The sequence below is a fragment of the Chlamydotis macqueenii genome, chromosome 1 (genome assembly GCF_036417535.1).
Source record: "Chlamydotis macqueenii isolate bChlMac1 chromosome 1, bChlMac1.mat, whole genome shotgun sequence".
NCBI classification, from domain to species: Eukaryota; Metazoa; Chordata; class Aves; order Otidiformes; family Otididae; genus Chlamydotis; species Chlamydotis macqueenii.
In genome coordinates this window covers 74,906,106-74,926,921 of record NC_141556.1, presented here as the reverse complement: position 1 = coordinate 74,926,921, position 20,816 = coordinate 74,906,106, and the positions used below count along the sequence as shown (strand labels likewise).

At 38.2% G+C, this 20,816-nt stretch overlaps 1 protein-coding gene across 1 annotated transcript in view; it reads left to right on the top strand.

The window, feature by feature from the left end:
* The first annotated feature begins 241 nt into the window (after positions 1-241).
* The window catches only part of DNAI7 (dynein axonemal intermediate chain 7), a 24,427-nt gene continuing 3,852 nt past the window's right edge, over positions 242-20,816 (top strand). The window contains exons 1-11 of the mRNA XM_086756830.1: positions 242-325; positions 1,224-1,244; positions 4,785-4,866; positions 6,135-6,226; positions 7,429-7,530; positions 10,423-10,560; positions 12,539-12,685; positions 13,825-13,928; positions 15,364-15,643; positions 17,428-17,536; positions 19,811-19,977. Of these exons, the coding sequence (XP_086612956.1) occupies positions 10,489-10,560; positions 12,539-12,685; positions 13,825-13,928; positions 15,364-15,643; positions 17,428-17,536; positions 19,811-19,977 (879 nt within the window). The 5' untranslated portion in view covers positions 242-325; positions 1,224-1,244; positions 4,785-4,866; ... (1 more) ...; positions 7,429-7,530; positions 10,423-10,488. The remainder of the gene's footprint in view (positions 326-1,223; positions 1,245-4,784; positions 4,867-6,134; positions 6,227-7,428; positions 7,531-10,422; positions 10,561-12,538; positions 12,686-13,824; positions 13,929-15,363; positions 15,644-17,427; positions 17,537-19,810; positions 19,978-20,816) is intronic.

Sequence of the window (20,816 nt, the reverse complement as noted above, 5' to 3'; positions counted from 1 at the left end):
GCTGGTCGCCTAGGAGACGCGGCGGCGCCGCCATGGTGAGAGCGGGCAGGGGGCGGCGGGAGGCCTGGGGCCTCGGGCGTCTCCCCGTGGCAGCGGCTCGTTCCGGGGGCTCCGGGCTTGTTCTCGGCCCCACGGGTGACCGAGCTGCCGGCGCCGAGAGCGTGGCCTGCTGGGGTCGGCCGCCGAGCTGCGCCTGCGCTCTCAGTGGCCTCTGCGGGCGGGAGCGGCCTAGTGGCGGTGTAGCCGCAGCTGCAGGGCTTTGAGCTCCTGCAGGTGGAGAGCAAGGGTAACGGGCACCTTGAGAGGTGATGAGGTGGTGAAGTGGGTAAGGGTTGGGCTAAAGTGTTCCAGGTGGGCTATTGAAGTGTACCAGTACGTGGAAAAAAAAAGGCTGAAGGCTTTGAAAAATCCCCTGAAGGGCATGTTAGCTTTTCTGCAATCCCTCGAGCTAATTTCTTTGTGCTATGGTTTGTTGCTATGGCTGCTTAGCGTAAAACCCAGCTTGGAGGTAACTAAAACTCTGTTGGCAGGATTGCTCTGCCGTAGCAAACCTCTGCATACCCCTGCACAGCCTGTCTTCTCCTTTTTCCCCCCATCTCCGCTCCACAGGGAATTCCTATGGGCAATTAGTCACGCTGCCGTTATATAAGTTCATATGGCAATATTTAGACATTGCACAGAAAAGGTGATTGGTAAATCAGTTAAGGGATTCACTGTTAGATGGTTGGCTTTCTAGAACCTGTTCTTATTTCCTGTAGTCATGTGGAGACATCTCCTAATTACATTTTTTCACTTCATGTGCAGTTTCCAAATGAATAACAAAAGACTTGGTGGTGTTTCTGTGTTCTAGGTCACTGCATGATGTAATTTAATGCTATTAGGAGTAGCACACAATATCAGTTGATCAGTTCAGAAAACATTTCTTGACTAAATTGTATCTTGGACTACATTATGTGTTTGTGGTACATTAATTTTTAAACAGTATGAATAAGTAGATATACTTGTATAACCGTAAGTGTTATCTAGCCTGATAAATTATCGTGGTCCAGAGTCATGTGTTAGTGGCTAGTTTTCTGCAATGTTCAAAATATTGTCATTATAATTTTTCAATAATTTAATCTAATTTTAGAGAATAGTTGTATTTTCTAATTCTTCCTTTATGCTTGATACCCTGTTCTCTAATGCTCACTTTCCTTTTTTTTTTTCCCACCCCAATTTTCTAGGGTCCAAAAAAGAAGAAAAAGGTAGGTAGGCAGAAATATGCTCTAGTTCAGAAACAGCATTTTGACCCTTGCAGTCTTCATTTAGATAGTGTACTGGGACAATTCTGTTGTTTTGGAAATTATATGAGTAGTATTACAAAGCACTTCGTGCTGAAATTAAAGTAAGCATCAGTTACTTCTGGACTTAATGTCTACAAAACATTATTTTAAAGAGGTTCTGTCCTAATAAAGGTGCTGTGACAACGTAATTGTATGCAAATGTGCTTTTTAAAAAGAAAAAGGTTTTAATTTTTGTTCTTCAATCTGTATTTCTTCTGAGCCTGTTGATCAGGCTCAATCAAATTTGAAAGGGGATCAGGACACTAAGCTTATGGACTTTTTGCAAGGAGGCTGAGTCGTGTTCCTGCAGAACTACTAGAGAGGAGGTGGCGAGTGCAGCCGCTGCGTGTTTTGCTTGGCAGCGGATGTCCCGGCAGAGAGCCAGTGTCCTGGCTTTGAGCCTCAGGCTGGCCGCAGAACGCGATGGGTACCAGCGACAACACACAGAAGTCCATGAGAAACTGGATTGCATAAATTAATTCCGTGGATTATTCTTAATTCAATGATAATGAATTTGTTCACCCCTCCACAAAAAAGAACGCATTCAAATGTATTCCTTGGAGAACTGTGCATCTCAGTTTTGTCAGTACTATGTTAAGTTGTAAGAATGTGAAAAGTTGGCTAAAAAGTTATTCTAAATAATTGAAACAAGCTTATTTTTCATTTTCACTGGGAAAAAAAAAAGTAATAAAAGGTTTTGTGGGGTGGGTTTTTTTTTTGTTTTTTGGGTTTTTTTTAACTGGAAGGAACTAATGCTTCCTTGAAATTTTAATGGGTAGAATTGTGGGTTTTGCTGACCCTGTTCTAGGAGGATTTTGCACATAAATGCTTTGGTAACAAATGTGACAAGATTCACGCTAACTCTGGTGGTGTACATTTGTTGTTGGCACTAAATTTTCACCACCGTGGGGTTTTTTTTTTTTGAGCTTTGTTATAACCTCAGTATTCAAAGTTACATTTATGTATATATTTATTGCCATGGAAAGTAGTGTAAAGTGAATAGCTTTCCAAGTAGTTATTTATATCTGAAAATGTACTAGTCAGAATAAAAATATGAAATACCGTATTTATAACACACTTTTTATGTGATGGGTGACAAAGGTTCTAAGTTAATTTCTAAGTTCCCTATCAATTGGACTACTTGCAACAATATTTACCAAATTATTAGGAATACTTGGGTGGAGAGACTTCATAATGTCGCCATCTTCATTTACAACTGTCTGGACTTAAGTCCTCTTTCTGTTGTCTCTCCCTGTCAGTTTTGTTGGACCTCTTTCCTTATTGCCTTATTTACATCTCTTCAGGATGGGCACTGTGCTGCTGTGCTGGTTTGGTACCATTCTGTACCCATTTCTCTGTGGAAGAGTAGGACTGGATTCCTAATAGATGCCTTTGATCCTTAGTGCTTATTTACACTGGGATACTATCCAATTATATTCTCTTGCTGATGCTGTGGATGAAACTCGTACTGTTTTAGTAATTTTGTCTTACCTGACTGAACCCGTGTAAGCACTTGTCTCTCACCAGTCATGGCGTGGGGACTTGGGATTCAGCTCTCTGATATGCAACATCCAGGTTAGATGCTGAAGTAGAGGATGTGTCTCCTTCTCTTTGCACGTTGCCGCACCCTCTGAACCCATTCACATTCCGTATTTTCTCTGTTTTAAAAAAGTAAACATTTGATTTAATTTAATTGTATTTCGTTTGTGTGAGTCCTTGGCAGAATACCATTGTGCAGCCAGTACGTAGATATACCACCAAATTCAAGTCATTTGTTTTCTTTGACATCTTGTCTTTTGTCATCCATACCTTTGCTTTCAGCCTTAGTTTAGGCTGCTGTCACTCTGTTTTCTCCATCTGCTGGAGCCTATGCAGAATATCATGGTTTATTTTCTCATGGATACAAAAAAATAGCCTCATCTGTCCCACTCATAAACAGTAATGTTGGCTGTGAATTAATTTTGCACTTCAGCCTCCTTGTTTTTACACTCTCCACAAACTTGTTTTGATTTATTTCCTGGCCTGTCTTACCCGCTTCCTCACTCCCTCTCCCCCCTTTTTTTTTTTTTTTTTTTTTTTTTTTTATCTTCAATCTGTTGTAGTCAGGCCTTGTCTTTGCAGCGTCTGCCTTCAGGAACACAACTCCTCCCTAGTGTCGTTCCATCAGCCCCAGATGGACTCAAGGCACATTGACTGTGCAAGTTTTTTATGTGTGCAATACAATGGCAGTTCTACCTGTGTAAACACTGAGTAAAACTGAATAAAGATAATTTAGTCCTTAGTAAATCTGCGCTTGCTGAGGACTGTAACCTGAGGGTGCTTTTGCTACTGCATTAACAGGAAATCAGTGTTTTCCTCTTGTGTTTCTTTATTTTACGTGCTGTTTTCTAGTGACAGCACTGATCCTATACGTTTAATTAAACATCCCAAGACTGTGTCAACGCAAAAAAAAACAAACACAAAATGCAAACAAAATTATAATAAAAGATAAAAAACCATCTAAGAATCTTTCTTTTTGCTGGTGAGGAAAAAAGTGAGGGGCCAAATTCAAATCTGCCATTCCAAAAAGAATTATGCTTTCCACATCCTAGCTGTTTGAGTCTCTTGAAGGCAACGTGACCTCATGTGCACAGATCCAATTATCAAATTTTTATGTGTATCATCAGTAAGGAATCTATGAATTGCAGGACAAAATAAGTGTTCTATTTTGGTTAATCTGTTACATGACAGTAGATCTTGCCTGTTACTTACTGCAAAGAATTGATAAGGAAGATAATTTCTGAGAAACCCAAGTTTAAAATACAGTTATTCTAGGATTAACCTAGAGGTTGAACAGTTAACTGTCTCAAATTGCAGTTAGGATTTTGTGACAGTAAAGAGCACTCTTTGGTAGTTGTCTTGTGAGTTAGATGCTTCTAAATGCCAGACTTGCCTATATCCCAAAATACATTTCTGAATATTTCCCAAAATGTTACAGGTTCTAACATCCACTTTCTTAGCAGATCTACCTGTTGCTTAATTTCCACATTAAACCGGGAGATTTTAATATTCCCCTGGTGTGGCTGTGTTCAGGAGTGCCTAGCATACAATAATATGTTAATTGTAAAAGTGTGGTGGAGCACTGGCACAGGTTGCCCAGAGAGGTGGTAGATGCCCCATCCCTAGAAACGTTCATGGCCAGGTTGGACAGGGCTCTGAGCAGCCTGATCTGGTTGGAGATGTCCCTGCAGGGGGGTTGGGCTAGATGACCTTTAAAGGTCCCTTCCAACCCAAACCATTCTATGATTCTATGAGTCCAGAATGTGGATTGCTGTTCTGGAGGCTTCATTGACTGTGTAATGAGTCTAAAATCTTAATTCAGAGATCAGATTAGAAGGGCAAAGTTATAGACGGTGAATACCTCCCAAAATGTGTTAAAGGAAATTGACATTTGTTTTCTTTTAATTTATTTCAAACATTAAGTCCACTGGCAAAAAGAAATTTAGCAAAGCTGAACAGCTGCAATTACAGAATGAAGAAGAAGAAAGGAGGCTGAAAGAGGAAGGTACTGTGCACTTCATTTACAGGGGATGCGATGGCACAAATAATTAATTAAATGGACAGAAAGTAATCTCCCAAATGATACACACACCAATACCTATCTCTGTTTCACGAGCAGAGGTGATTAATCACTTTTCTTGCGTGGGCTGAATTCTGTGTTACTGCCTCCCACATCTCACTTTCCTATTAGAGCCATACTCTTTTTCTCTAGTTACTTCTACCCTGATTAGGAACTTGGGAAGGAGGATGGTTGGAAGAGTTAATTTTTTTTTTCTCTCTTACCATTACCTCTTGAAATATTCTCCACAAGTTAGAAATACAGTGTTTTGTGGTTTTCTTTCCCCACCCCTCTCCCCATCTCCTCTCAAGCCTAGTTATCAGTAGACATGAGAAATTCTCTCAAAAGGACTTTTTCCAAAGAAAGCCATCAGGTTACTTCAACCCGATACCCCTATCTGAACATCAGATCCATCTCTTCTACTTCGCTTTCTGCTATTAATCCATCCTTATGGGGGTTTGAGCATGCTATGACTGCTCATAATAGTGACTACTAATCACTAGTAACCTCTGTGGATGGGTGTTACGGCTCAGGTTACAGGCGGATTTGAGAAGTGCTGTTGCTCTTGCCTCTATGCAACGCAGATATATTTGAAGTGATTTGCCTGTAGGCAGTGACGTTCAAACCATTTGGGAACATCTGGATTGATGCATGGGCTGTGCTAGCTTAGGCTGAAGGCTTAGAGTTTGAAATCAATTTTAGTTTTCACATCCTCTCTGATTTTCTAGTCCCCGTGGCAGCAAAGAAGAGCTAAAACTATGATCAGGAGAACTGATCCTGAAGAGGTTTTCAAAGAAGTAACTGTAAGATTGAGGTAGCCACCAAAGGTTGTAGGAAGGGAGACGACTAGCTTGGGGCTGAACCACTCAGGCAGTTTCACCATAGACAGTGGATTAAGAACCTGGGCCTGTTTGAGCTGTAGATAAAGGGACAGGACACTCGTGCTGCTCTTTCTGAGGGGGAAAAAGAGGGGCTGCTGGTCCTGTCTCCACTTGTATTGTCACGGGCCGATAGGAGTAGCCCCATAAACAGTGTGTTTTTAGTACTATGATACAAAGTCATTTGGCTCATTTGGAAGATTTCTGCACAATATAAGTTACACCTTTGTGTTGCTCATTATTATAGTTGTTTTGTCATTACAGCTAATAAAATAATTTGTCTGATTTTATTAAACAAAATATAATTGTGCTCTTAATATATTTCCCAATCTTCAGAGGAAGCCCGATTGCAAGCTGAACAGGAAGAAGCAGCAAGACTTGAAAAGGAGAGAATTGAACAAGAGCAGAGGGAAAAGCTTGAGGCAAAAGTTAGTTCATATTCAATAGTTACTGAAAAAATTGAATCCTATTTCTGAACTTGTGACAAGGTCTGTAAAACATTATTAATTTAGTGTGGGAATGGAAAGGAATTTCCTTATGTCCTTAATGTTGGGAACAATGTAGAGGAAACTTTCTAGATTAAAATTAATAATAAAAAATCTAGCCAAATCACTGAAAGATACAAGATCTCACAAGTTGAGAAGGTTGTGAGCTGGATTAGTAATTAAATAAAACACAATACATGTAAAGTCATGAGAAATGGTGCTCAATTTTTTTTCTGTAGTGTTCTTTCGCTAAGCCAATATTTGGCTTGGTGTTGCTTTGATCTCTGAGACAAGATAGTCTTGCCTGTATTCGATACATAAGGATGCTGTGGTTAAATACATTAACTTTTGGGATATGTGATACTCCAATTTCAATAAATACTTATTTTTTTTCTACTTCCACTATATTTTCAATTGGATATATTTTTTGTGTTCCCCATAATTACATTTGGTACAGTTGTGGCCAGAAAATTTTGGTATGAATTCTAGAAGTGGTTACATATTAGGACAGATGCATTGATTTGTGTGTGTGCATGTATATATATTTGTGTGTGTGTGTATTTGAAAATGTATGGTATTTTCTAAGAAGACTGGAATTCAGAAGAAAAACTCATTGGTAATATCTAAATATTTTTGTATTTAAAAGAAAAAAAAAAAAAGGACATTTGCCACAATTTTTTTTCCCCCTAGAAAAAAGTCACTCTTGCCTGTGCCTCTCATCCTTCAGATAATATTTTTTTTCTCCCCTAGAGAGAAGATAAATTTAAAATAATAGAAATTATAAGGAAAAAAAAATCATCTTGCACACATTTTTCCAACGTATGCTTACATTTTTCATCAACTCTCATTAGAGATAGTTCGAGGATTATGATACGGAAACTGTTCAAGTGAGAGGTTAACAATCACATGACACGTTGTGTTTATCGTATGGCTCAGCAACTAATGTGATGACAATAACATATTGTGAACTGCTGCAGTCTTCTCAATTAAATGTTTCATAAAAAAGCAAGTTATGAGTCTTCGGATTTGTTTAAATGGTAACTCATTTGAATGTCCTAAATTTTTTTCTTTGATATAAAATAATTGTAAGTAGTGAAACATATTTAACTCCTCTGATTTATGTATATATATATAAATAAAAACAGGATCGAGAGCGAAGAGAATCTGAACTAGCAGAACTTCGTTCACTGGAACAGAAGTTTTTCTCTGCAGAGCAGTGGAAAACAGATTATAGAGCACACGCAAAGGTAAGCTTTCTTTCCGAAATCTGCCCAGTGTTGTAGAGGTTCAACAATGAAGAGACTTTAGACTATGTCTCCATTACAGGATCCAGGAATGCTTCTGTTTCTTGAACTTAGATGTGTGCTATGACTGCATGCATTTCAAGTTCCATCTCAGGGTATTAACTGGCCATCCTCACTGTCTTTTATCTTCTATACTTTGGTGTACACAGGAAAGAAATATGGGCAAAGAGAAGCCTGCCTGGCTGATCAAAGAGTTAAGGCCCCACAGGTTGTAGTTTCGGATATTCTGGTATTTGTCCTTCCTTTTCTATTGGTTTAATTCATTCTAGTTTTAAACATTTCACCAAAAATAATCACTACAAGGGCTTAAAAATATTTTTATTGAATTTAAGACAATTGACAATGGATATGAGAGGTCGTCATTCGGAGAGAGGTTGGCCAAAACTTTCAAGGACACAGCATTAATCTGGGTCAGATATCAGGGCTTGAAATACATGAAAATGCAGCTAAGCGTTAATGTCTGCAGTTCAGGGTGACATACATGAAGGCTGAATTATCACCCAATAGTGCTATGTGCTTGTAAAGTTAAATTTTAAATAATAGGGTATGGAAATAACACTAGTAGAGCATTTCATTCTTGTAAATCCATCAAACATAATTCAGTAACTGGCTGATAATTATAATTTGTTCAGTTTGCTTCCAGGTAAGGTTAAATACATTTGTAGACACAAAGATTTTTCTCTTTTTCGTGTATATCACTTAGTCCTTTATAAAGCTTCTGTGGAACAAATTTAGAATGATAGGATAAATCACATTAGAAGGGACTTCTGAAACTCATATAGTTCAACCTCCTGCACAAAGCAGGACAAACTCTGAAGTTAGATCAAGGTGCTCACTTGGGTTTTGAAAACTTCTAAGGATGGGGATACCACAGTGTCTCTGGGCAACCTAGCTGACTGCTTTACCACTCTCATTGTAATGATTTTTCTTTAAATCCAATTGGCTTTTCCCTTGTTACAGCTTGTGATCTTTGCGTCTTAGTCATGACGCATCATCTCTGTGGACCTTTGAGGAGAGTTTGCCTCTGTCTTCTCTATAAACCCTCTTTAGGTACTGGTAGATTGCAATTAGCTCCTCCCTTAGCTTTGTTAGTCCTCTCCAGACTAACAAAGCTCAGCCTTTCCTCATGTGTTGTTTTCTCCAGTATCCTAACCACCTAACCGTCTTAATATCCCTCCTCTGGACTCTCCAATTTACCACTCTTTCTCTTGTGCTGAGGGACCCCAAACTGGATGCAGCACTGCAGATGTGGCCTCAGGAGCCCTGCAGAGGGAACAGTCCTAGACTCACTCACTACACTCTTCCTGGCGTGGCCTGCTGTGCCCTTAGCCTTCATTGCCGTAAGGGTGTGGCATGATAACTTCATAGTTATGTCTCAACACCTTTAAATGATTTTTGTTACCTTTTTCAGTTGATGACAAGCTCTGGCTTTATTGTCTTTGTGAGCAAAATAGTCTATCGGTCGTTTTGAAAGGGGACAGTTGTTGTTTATGGATGTTTCTGAAGACTATTTCTTGGAAACAGAAACATAAGAATTTCTTTACTTTGAAAAGTAATGACAAAATAAAACTATTATTTTACAAATAAGTCTTCAAATAAAATATTGGTAGATTATGGGAAACACCGGAGCTTGTATTATTATGTTGTAAAGACTATTTAGGGCAAAAGAAATATATAACACTGAATTTCCACATCCATTTCCGAACAATTTTGGTTCAGATTAACAGATACATTTACAAATTATCATGAAATCTATCCTTTTTCTCAAAGAACAAGTGTTGTTATTTTTAAGGATATGTTTTCCTGATGATGAAACTGAAGCTCTCCCTTAAGTGCGAAGACGTAAAAAGTCTAAATCAGATGTTTTAGTTATGGGAGACTGATCAGTCTTTTATACAGGAGTTTCCATTGCAGTGAGCACTCACTTATTATTGTTTTTTTTTTAAGTCAGTGGAAATGGTTATAGAAGTGGTTGGGAATGCAATTATACAAGTGCTTTTATGTTGTAATGTCATCTTCAGTAACATCGCGTTGTTAGTCTTCACAGTAAACAGGGAGGCAATGTTTCCTTAATATCTTACTATGTGGATGAAAAAAATTACATTATAGGTGATAAATTGATCCCACGAGCCAATGTTAGGCTCATGTGTAGAGTTAAGTGGGTTTAGCCTGGTGTGGATTTTTTTTTCTTCCCCCACCTATAAGAATGACCAATAATTGATTTGAAAATAAAATTATTAAAAAAAAAAAAAAGACCTAGAATTTCACATTCCTACCAGAGGTTTCTGTAACAGGTGAATTTGTACTGGTGAGGAGGAGGAAATCTCCTTCCAAGGCAGAGAAAGGAGGAAGAAATGTGTTGGCGTAGAAAGCTCCTAAGCAGCTTTATTGCCAAAGGAATTTTCAGTTTTGTTGGCAGCATCTGATTTGAGAACCACCTGCCTCTTCCACCTGCACCAGTTCTTCATTTATGTACTCAGTCATTTATTCTTGCAGCCTCTTATTTGTGGCAGGTACTGAATTCATTGCTTTTGTAGACATGCAAGCTCTACCTAGCAGAACAGAAGCCACTGATAAATAAGTGAGTATAAACAGCAAATGTTAGGTGGGAAGAAGTATCTTAACACATTAATATCAAAGCAAACCATTTTTTTTCTGGCTTAGTGATAAGCCAGCTGGTGTTACAGTCCTGTTTAGATGCAGGTGTGAATATATCACTGTCATATGTTCTTTCAGAATCCTATAGTCTTTCAGAATCCTCCTTTTTCTTGTAATAATGACAGTGGTTTGCACTACATGCCCATATCTGCTTGTGTCTTTGAACATTTTCTGTAGTGGGAGCACTACCTCAGTTGTGATGGAAATCCTGACCCAACTGTACTGCCGGAAATAAATACTTTCATGAGCTTATGGCGTGAAGATCAAAATAAGGACATTCAACTTGTGATGGAGAAGGGAGAAGAGGTGCTAAATGTAAGTGTTAAAATGGTATTTTTCAGTTTAAGCTTAGCAGAACATAACAACCCCCAACACCTTCCTTTATTTTCTTTTTTCTTTTTTTTTTTTCAGCCAAATGACTGAAATTGGTTTTAACCTTTAAATCCCAGACATTTTTCTTCAGTTTTTACATTTTTTAATTGCAAATTTATTGTTAACTCTAAAGAAGATGACGATTTCCAACCCTAACCATTCTATGATTCTATGATTCTATGATTTACTTTAAATACGCAGGGCATCTAAGGAATTTGTGTGTAATGTTTCTACACTGAGCTGTAGTATTCCAAAATCCATCTTCCCTGTATGTACACTGTAAACAACCTTGAGCCAGAACGGATAAGCTCGTGTTATATACAGATGCTTCAGCAGACAGCTACCTGATTGTGTAACAGAGCCAGTAAAATGTCATCTAAGAGCAGGAGTTCCCAAAATGCAAGCCACTAACCATTCATGGTTTGTGAGGCAATTGTAAATAATTTTGTGACTGCTCTGTAAATGTAGGATTTTATTTTCATTCATGCTAACTTTATAGTGTTTTTCAGAAAGTTCAGTGGGGTCTGCCAGAAACTGGGCGTGAAAGTCGCATGCTTGATACGATGTTCATTGGGCTGGTTTGGATCCGAGTGGCAGATTTCCTGCCTTGCAATGCTTGCTGGGTGCTGCCACTTTCACTTTCCGCATACTGCTGTTTTCTGAGCCAGCGGGGAGTGTGCTGGTCCTTTCCAAGAATTTCAACAGCTAACTCCCCCCTTTCTTTTCTACACTGCAACCCAAGCAAAAGCCTGGCAATTGCCCACTTCTGTTCCTTCTCATCGTTCTTTTCTCTGCCCTCACATCTTTCCCACAAGCACATTTCCTCCCCACGGCTGTGTGTTTCCCATCCAATACTGAAGCAGTTACAGCTACTTCAGACCCTGTAAACGTATACTGCCCTGCGCTGTGTGTTCAGTAGAGTATTATGTGATACTAGAAGATAGTCATTTTTGTTTTGTCCTTACTGGAAATGCAAAGTCATGTCAAAAAGATTGTCTGTCTTCTGTTGGTCTAAAACACTTGAAGATTTCTTTCCTGTTCTACATGTTTTTAGAGGAGACTGTTAAACACTCTGAACTCTTAGGTCTTGTAGAACAGCAGTTCAGAGTTGACAGGGACCACCTCACTGTCAAGGTAGACCATGTTAGAGATGTAATATAAAAAAGGCAGAAGCAGTTACAATTCTGCTGCTGCTTTGCCACACTGAGCAGTAGCACTGCGATTCTGCAGGCTAAGAGGAAGAAGAGTCTGGCAAGTCTGGAAGGGCAGCATAAAATATAATCTGATCCTCCCTCATCTCGGTGCTGCAGGTCACTTTGGCCGTGTAAGAACTTTTTAGTTCTATACAAGCATTTAGATGTTAAGATGTTAGCCTGTAGTGGAAGACAACAATGTTATGACATTGGGTTCCAAACTTCACGCTAAGGATTGTTTTGAGAATTAAAATGTAATTACTGTATGTCTTTCTATTTTTATTTATTGATTTTTTTTTAAGATTTAATAGTTGAGATTATTACTATAGAAAATATGGTTCCAAAATAAAACTGTAAACTTTTCTTTAAAATTAATCTTTGACCAAAAGGTTTCCTCATATGAGCAATCCACCTCAATAAACAATCTGTTTCGTAAGCTGAGATTTCATAGCCCACACGTTAAAGAATGAAGGAATTGAACTAGAGGAATGAAGGAAGGCAGACTTGACCCTGGAATTTCTAGCACCTTACATGATTGACTGTCTATCTGATAATGCTGGCTTAGCACAATTTCTAGAGATATAATAGAAAAAGATTATTTCTATTATAACCAGGATATGCTTAGGTACAAAGGAAGCAAGTTGGCCTCATCTTTTTTGACAGAACACACAGTATATTAAGGGTGGTATCAAAACAGAGATACTTTTTACACATGTAATGTCTTCTAGTTAATTGAGAAGTTGCGGTTTCTTCTATTGGACACACCACCAAATGAGATAACAGAAAAAGAAACAGTCCAGTACCAGGAATCTATTCTGGAATTGCAGAATCTGCTTCATCAGAAGTACAATGGAGCTACACAGCACCTACTTAAAGTAAGCAACATTTACTACTTTGAAGTTGTAATATGCACAGTCCACATAAGGTTAGCTGCAAGTGTCTTGTGGTGGTGGTTGGTTTTGTTTGTTCTTAAATCGTCACAGAGATTAGTATTTGAATTTCCAGATTTAGTATTTGAGTTTCCAGATCATGTGTATAGCAGATTCCAGACTTGTAATTCTTCAAAAGGGCTGAAAATCTTAGCTTTACAGGGGAAATTCCCATCATCAAGACATTTAAGATGAAATTGTTGTGAAATTTTGTAAGATTTATAGATGTTGTAAACAAGGGGCATTGTAAATTTGTTTCCTATTTTGTCTCAGTGATTTAAATTAAAGCTAGCTGACTGTACAAAAAAATTGCAAATGTGAAAAGCAGGCTGTAAGGTTAGCTGATACACATTTTTTTAATTGTAGGACTAAAATATTTTTTTAAACTAAGATTATGGAAAGAGTAAAGACTATTTAAACAAGAAAATGAAAATGTACTCAGAAATAATTTTTCTGGGTTGCATGTATAGGTTTTAACTATTTTAATAATATATATATAAGTATGTTTAGTAAAATAATATTGTTAGAGGAAACAAAAAAAGGAAAAGGAGTAGAGGAAATACTGAACCAGTTGTATGTTCACAGTCAAAACCCTCTGCAAATGAAGAAATGTTAAATTCTTGGTTGTCTTTACTGAGTTTAGGACTAAACTTCTAATGTAATTATCATTTCACAAATTTTATATTGACAAAAATATAACATAACGCATGCAGTGACTGTGGGATAGGAGTGCTTCATTGCTCAGTAAGTCCTTTTTGTCCACTTGTCCTGAGAAGTATTTTTGCGGGCACATGATTAAGAGAGATATAGGTAGTACCATTAAATGGCACAATGTAAGATCCTGTATTTGGTAGTATTTAACTGACAGAATTGATGAAGTCAGAGGAAGAAAATAAAAATAGTTCAAATTTTAACAGAGATTTGAGTTGTCATGGTTTAGTACATAAATACCACATACCTGAGCTTGGTCTGGTGTATTTTTATTTCTATGTGTCTTTTTTTATTTATTCAAGTGTAGATGTAAGTAAATCAAAGTGATATAAATAAGAAGGAAACATGATTTAATCGACTTTTTTTCTTTGTAGACAGCTAATATGTATGAAGATTCTGACACCGGAAATATGCGGATAGTCATAAAGGATAAAAATGTTACTTTCTGTATTTGGGCCAATCTGAAGAAGAAAACAAGGTACAGCAATACCGAAATTCTTACGTTGAAATGAGTCCTGGCGTTGTTTACCCAAGTCAAGTAAACACCAAGAACCAGTTTTTCATAATTCTTTTCATGCTGAATAGCATTTGTACTACAGACTCCCAACGGATGGATTTCGTACCACCCTGTTGCTAGGGAAGGTACTGGTTACATCAGAGTTTTATTAAAGAAACAGATTTTTTTTTTTTTGTACGTATGTATAGTTTGTTTCTTAAAATGCTACAGTAGAACCCTGTTACCACCAGAATAATTTTTATTAGAAAGGAAAACAATGCAACTCATGCAGAGAATTGAAATTCCTCTGGAAGTAATGTTTCTTGCTGATGCACTAAGTAGTTTCTAAGCTGTTAGAGTTGCTTGCAAAGTGACGAATGATGCTTTGTACTCAGTTCCCTCTTAGATAAAAGATTCTAGAGCCTGGGATGCAAATATCCTCCATTGTTGGTTCTGAATCTAAGATTTTTTTTTTTAATTAGATGACCATTTAACATATATTTTTCAAAACAAGATTTTTGAGCAGACTTCCTACTCCCGTTCCACAAATATGAGGAATAATTTGGGAAAAGGACTTTACCTTGACTAAAGGCCTGTTGCTGTGAGCTTTGCTAAGACAGCTAGAAGGCTGGGACCTGAGCAATGTCAGACTGACCTACAGACCATTTGGGTTGGTGCTAAAGCCTTTTGGTCAGCTTAGAAATGCACTTAACATTTTCAACCAAGAGTTAAAAAATAAATGATGCTTTGCTAGAAGATTTTCAGAACTTGTGAGCAGCTGATCTTATGAAAAGATAAGTATTATTTGAATTGTTCTGGTTTTGGTTGGGCAGGAATTGCAATGAGCAAGAAACTCCAGTATCTGATGAAAGAACCCAAGTTTACAAGTTAGGTACTTGATTCCATGCAAGTTGGCCTCCTGTGCCTGCTCTTAGCCTGTTTCCTACACTATCACAAGGATTGGTGGCTGTGTGATGTTGTTGATTATCAGAATTTTATGTCTGTGTATCTCTTTTGGGTTTATGTGGAAGATGCTGAGACTGATGTAACAGAAACAGCTGGTAGCTTCATCTTGCAGGAATTTGCCCATTAAATCAGTCTGTTTTACCAGGAATGTACTGTGTAGAAGAGCTGCCATCTGATTCTGCCTCGTTGCCATCCTGTCAGGACTGTTATTTTTGCAGCTCCTAATCCCCTTAATGCAGTTAGGGTTTTTCTGGAGGGGCTTACAGACAGCTGACAATACAAGATGAGAAGTGTATCATGACATCTCACTCTGTTTCTTGGACTGTGCCATGGCACAAGAGAATTTTTGTCACTCAATGTAGAACATAAATTTGAATGCTTATGAATAAATATAAAAATAAGTGCTGCTAATCTTACTAGGGAATGTTATTTTTTTAACTGTTATTTACAGGTTCAAAAATATTGTGTTTGGTGATGTACAGCATGGATTTGATCTTCCAAAGTCACTGGCTGTGAGCAGAGTTGCTGTTCGCATCCTCCATACTCACTATGACCATCTATCTCCACTTTGGCTGCAGTGTCAGAGCGTGCCAAAATTGGAAGTCTTAGAGAGCAAAGAGTTAACTCAGCATTTGAAAGACAATGTAGAAGAACCTGAAGAAGAGGAAAAGAAAGCCACAGAAGAGCCTAGCATAGTTGCTGAAGAAGAGACGTGTTCTGATGAGAGAAAGGTAAAAAGTCTCCCAAAAGGCTGTGCTACAATGCTGCTGTTACTTGAAGCCCGGTCACAGCGTAACAGCTTCTTAATGTACTTCTTCATGTCCTGTGCCTGAGAGCGCCAGGTTCTTAAACGTTTTATAGAAAAAGACCACTTGTGTTAATACTGTGCCATTGATCTTGAGAGAATGGAAGGATGAAAGACCAACGATTGCCATACAGAAGGTACAAAGGTTTTGCCAGGCTGCGGTAGCTGCCGTGCAGTTGGCATGTGTGAGCTGGCATTTGGTTGGCAGTTTAAGAGTAGAATCAAGCTGTGAGGAACGCCAGGTGCTGTTATAAGATACTTCCATAAATCTGTGGCCTATGTCCAGATGAAACTGACAGCCCCATAAAATCACTGCAGGAATCCAATATTAGGAAAATTCACAGAGTGTAGAATAGGATTCAGTTAATCAGGTGGTAGTTGTGCATTACTTGGTTGCTCTGTGCCTTTATGCTGAAGTTTTGCCCCTGTAGGACTTGCCCAGTAGTGTTTCTGTTTGCTGGATTCCCTTCATCAACACTCCTCAATGGAGTACATTGGCTCTGGGGGTTGTGGGGGTTCTTTGTTTTTGTATTCCTGTTACTGGGTTTGGGTTTTTCGTTTTTGGTATCGTCTGTGACCTGCAGATAAATGACTCGCAGCCTCTATCTAAAACTTCTGCGCAAATAACTGCAAACCATCATGTTTTATGCCTTCTTACTATGTTTGCAGCAATGATCTTTCACCTTTTTCCTTTTCAATCCCTGACACCTTTGCGTAGTGATCAGTGCCTGAAATCCCATTTTTCTTGGTTCCTGTTTTCTTTTTTGCATGACAAATCTTGTCTTTTGGCAGTTTTCACCTCTGTTTTTCAGACTTTTTCCAAGCTCCTCATTTCACTCTTCTTTTTCTTTTCCAGGTCTTACTCTCTTTCTCTCAATCCAATTTTGTGAATTTTCCTGTTCTGTCTGGAGACTCCACTTCTATCAGTTACGGCAGTCACTTCTCCTGTCTGGCTCTGCCTTGAGTTGCCCCACGTTTATTTTCATAAACACTTCTTTCCCCTCACCTTCTGTCCCGTATCAGGAGATGTGTGTTCTTCCCACGCACAGGCGGGCGCAGCACAGGGTGCAGGGGCTGCTGTGCTCCAAATGGCTGGCTCATACACTGAACTGCCATTTGTTTGCTGCTGTGCTTCCAGAGAAATCTGCTGTGACAAGGATGAATTCATAGCTGAGTTGGAAATCTGGCTGGAAATCTAGGGTAATGTTTTGAAAATAGAAAACGGTGTGAGAAAGGGAATAAATATTATGGGCAGGACACGGGCTAAGACTGCAAGTGGGGGTTTTGACTGAGTTTCAGTATGGCTTTAGATTCAACACTGGCTTCAGTTTTCCTTGCGTCACTCTTCTAGGTATGAAGTCAGCATGAACATAATTCCTGAGTGCACACATTGCTGAGTAGGTTAAGTGCATGCATGGTACTTGTGGAACTAAATGGAATTTGCTGTGGAAATGACTTACGTATTTTATGTTTATCTCTATTTATATATCTGCTTGCAAAGTTGGAGAATACTTTTAATCAAAACTCTTTTTGCTGGCTAGGTAGAAATGATTTCCCCTAAAACCTTGACCCTGTGGCAAGATTGGTGCGAATGCTGCTGGAGGGGTGGGACTGTACTCTTCCTCCTTGGGCCTCCTTGAAGGAAGCAATACCCTCTTCTTTATTCTGTCAGTCTCTGACATGAAAAAATGTCTTTTGCTTTTTATGTAGAGTGCTATCTCATGCAAAGAAAACAGCAACAGCATATCTGATGATAGAAATGAGACGCCAGAGGAGGAAACTGAGAAGAAATCAGAAATCTTGGACATACCATCACAAGGTATTTGGATAGTCTTTATGTGCAGCATTACAAAAGTACTGATTCTAAATACTTTATTTCATATATGAAACATTGTGATGTAGATGTCTCTGAAAATGGAACAAAGTTTGTAAATGTATTGATGTTTTGATAACACTTGAGTTTTGTTGACATTTCTATTAATGATTGTTAAATGCAGGGAGCAAATAGGACAGATAAGAAAATGGATTTTGTCCTCACACTTATTTTTATTTATTTATGTTTATATTCATGTACATGTTTATTATGTTTATGTGTATTTGTGTATTATTCTGCATCCATTTACATGTTTATGGGTGAGACAGACAATCTTTATGAATCTGCCAGGCTGTCTGGTGAGATTGACTTCCTCAGGAAGAAAAAGGATTCAAATGCCTATCACGGTGGGGACCCAGGTAGTATAGGTATTACTAAGTATTACTTAAATGTCTCCTTAAAGCGAGATGAGATACATGCTGATATACTTTGCTAGAAGAGGGCCTAATTCTAGCAACTAGAACTGTTTATCTGTCCCACATAAGTTATGTGAGAAATTTCTTCAGTGTTGTGGTGTCGTTTGGTTTAATAAGAGTGAGCATTCTTGTAGTACTGTCTTAAATAAAACAACTGCAAACTATTCAGCGTAGTTTAGCTGAAATGTACAACCTTTCACTTGTGAAAAGAAAAAAAAAAAGAAACAAACCCCCCCACACCACACGACTTTGCTGAGCACAGTCCAAACAACCCCTTGTGAGACTAGACCCTAAAGACCACCCAAACAAGGTGGTTTTCAAGAGAAAATAAAGAACTTGAGCTTTGTTTGGAGGAATTTGCTATTTTATTTCAGTAAGGCTTTGAAAAATCCATGCTGTAGCATTAGGTGAAATGTATGCGCACAGATGTGTACTAACACCTGAATGTCTTCAAGCTTGCTTATCTGCTTTAGTAAGGAGAGAAGACTTACGAAACTGTGCTTTTGCTGGCATGATAATAGTTTGCAAACCCAATTCAAGCACTTTTCAGAACAGAGTTTTAAAGGATACTCAGTTACCACAACTTCGGCAGCCAGGTAGAAGAGAGGGAAAACAAAAAGGAATGCAACAACAGGGAAAACACTGAGAGCTACTGCACGTCTTCTCTGGATTTAACTTAATTGTATCAGTGTTAAGAGGTTAATTTAGCTTGGGAGAATGAATAGTTTTGTTTAGAAGACACTTAAATATTTTTGTATTATTATTTTTAAAAGGAAGAGAAAGTGCAAGCTACAACTGTGGCTGATGGTAAAATGTTTTTTACTTCCTGTGAATTTTTTGCCTGGAATAACTGCAAAAGGACATTATGTTGTTGTGGGAACACAGTAGAGAAAAAACCTCTGCATAATGCAACTAAGGCTGACATTAGAAAATTAACGCTGTTTTCACTTGTTTTCTAAAAAGCTTGAAGACAGTTTATATAGATATTTGTCATTTTTTTTGAGGTTAACTCAATCTCTAAAAGCAAATTTTGTAACACAGTAGCTGGTTTTTACATTATTGAACAGCTTTTCTTGATCTCTGTCAACAGTGACTTCCATCCTCCTCGTCTAACATCCAGTGCAGTGTTTTATGAGGGCTTGGTGGTGGTTTCTAGGCATTTTTGTCCATGGCATTGATGCCTTCCAATAACATTTTCCAATTAATTAAAACTTAAATTCATGTATATATGTGTGTAATATATACATAATTACGTGTAGAAAAAAAATATGAATTATCTTTGTTATCTGAAAATTTTGTTTCATGTTAAATCCCTCTTCATGACTGTTATCTTTCACCTTCAGCTCAACCTGTAGCTGCCTTGTATTTTTTTTATTTTCCTCATGTCTTTTCATACCAATACAATCTTACTAAAAATCTGTCCAGAAGCTACTGTATTGTACATTTGTGAAAAGCTTCTATAATTAATGATGTGACTCGTTCCGTCAGTAAAACATTATTCCTATATAAAGGAATTTGTTATTCCTATATAAAGCAATTTTGAATTGACTACAAAGTTAGAGAAGAGGTTAATTTGTTAAAAAGGTCAGTACCAAAACAAGAAGTGCTTTTCATTGCCCAGTTGTCTGTCCTCACATTTCAGTTGTTAAAAGATTTGGGGAACACCAGTAGATGGTGCTGAAGTGCTGCAGAGTGTAAAGCACTTCAAGCACATGGGCTGTTGGTTCAAAAGGGAAAAATAATAGAAGTGGGAAATTTCAGTGTTTTAGTTTAAGCGCCAACTTTGGTTAATTTTTTTTTTTAGTTCAGGATCCACTGATGCAGGAAGAAATTAACGAAAAAGAAGAGGTGATCACTGATGAAAATATTGTTGATTTGCAACAGTTTGTACTGGTGGGTGGTGTGTACCACATTGATGCACTGCAGCTTCCACCTGAGGTCAAACAAATCAAGGACTGGAGTATGGTAGAGGTAAGTGAGCAAAGAGATTACACCCATGTAGTCTTCTTCCTTGTCATCCTTGAAGAGTTGGTCCAGAGGTGTAGCACCACCATACATAGGCACTGTACATGATTTCTGGAGCAGCAAATTGAAGGACCAAGTTTTCAAGTCATTTTTCAGTTACTCTTGGCCAATTTTTTGGAGCAGTCTGTGCTGAGAGAGGTGTGTACTTGGTCAGTGCTCATCAGCATGGCTAGCACAGATTCTTGTGCTGGAAAAATGCTCTTGGCCAAAGTAAAAGCAAAGAGAGACATTCTTAGGGGTTTGGTTTTTTTTTTGGTTTTTTTTGTTTTTTTTTTTTTGTGTGTTTTTTTTTTTTTTTGTACGTGAAAGGTAGATACACTTAAAGAAGGATGGTAATAAAATTACTGCCAATTCATTTCCAGGCTCTGCAAGATAAATATTTGAGGACTACACCCAGTGTATTCTAGTTTTCCCATTTGTGGAGAATGATGCAGCATTGATCTACATCATCACAGTTTTTATTGTGAAGCTGAAAAACCTTTAATAAGTGAAATTCTCATGCAAACTGAGTGTTGTGGCTTAGGCCTACTCACCACACAGTTTCTCACTTACCCTCCCCTTCCCCAGTTGGAGGACTGTAGGCAGAGCAAGAGGCACAGGATCCTTGTTCCCAGCTGAGCACACAGACCTGCATTACCTAATCACACATGCCCTCTTTCATTCCCTTTAACACTATGTGGACAAAGTGGAATTATATCTTTTTCTGCCTCTTACGTGCGCTTGGTTTTGTTTTGGTTTTTTTTTTTTTTTTTTGGAGACTGTGGATCCATTAAAAACCAGCCATG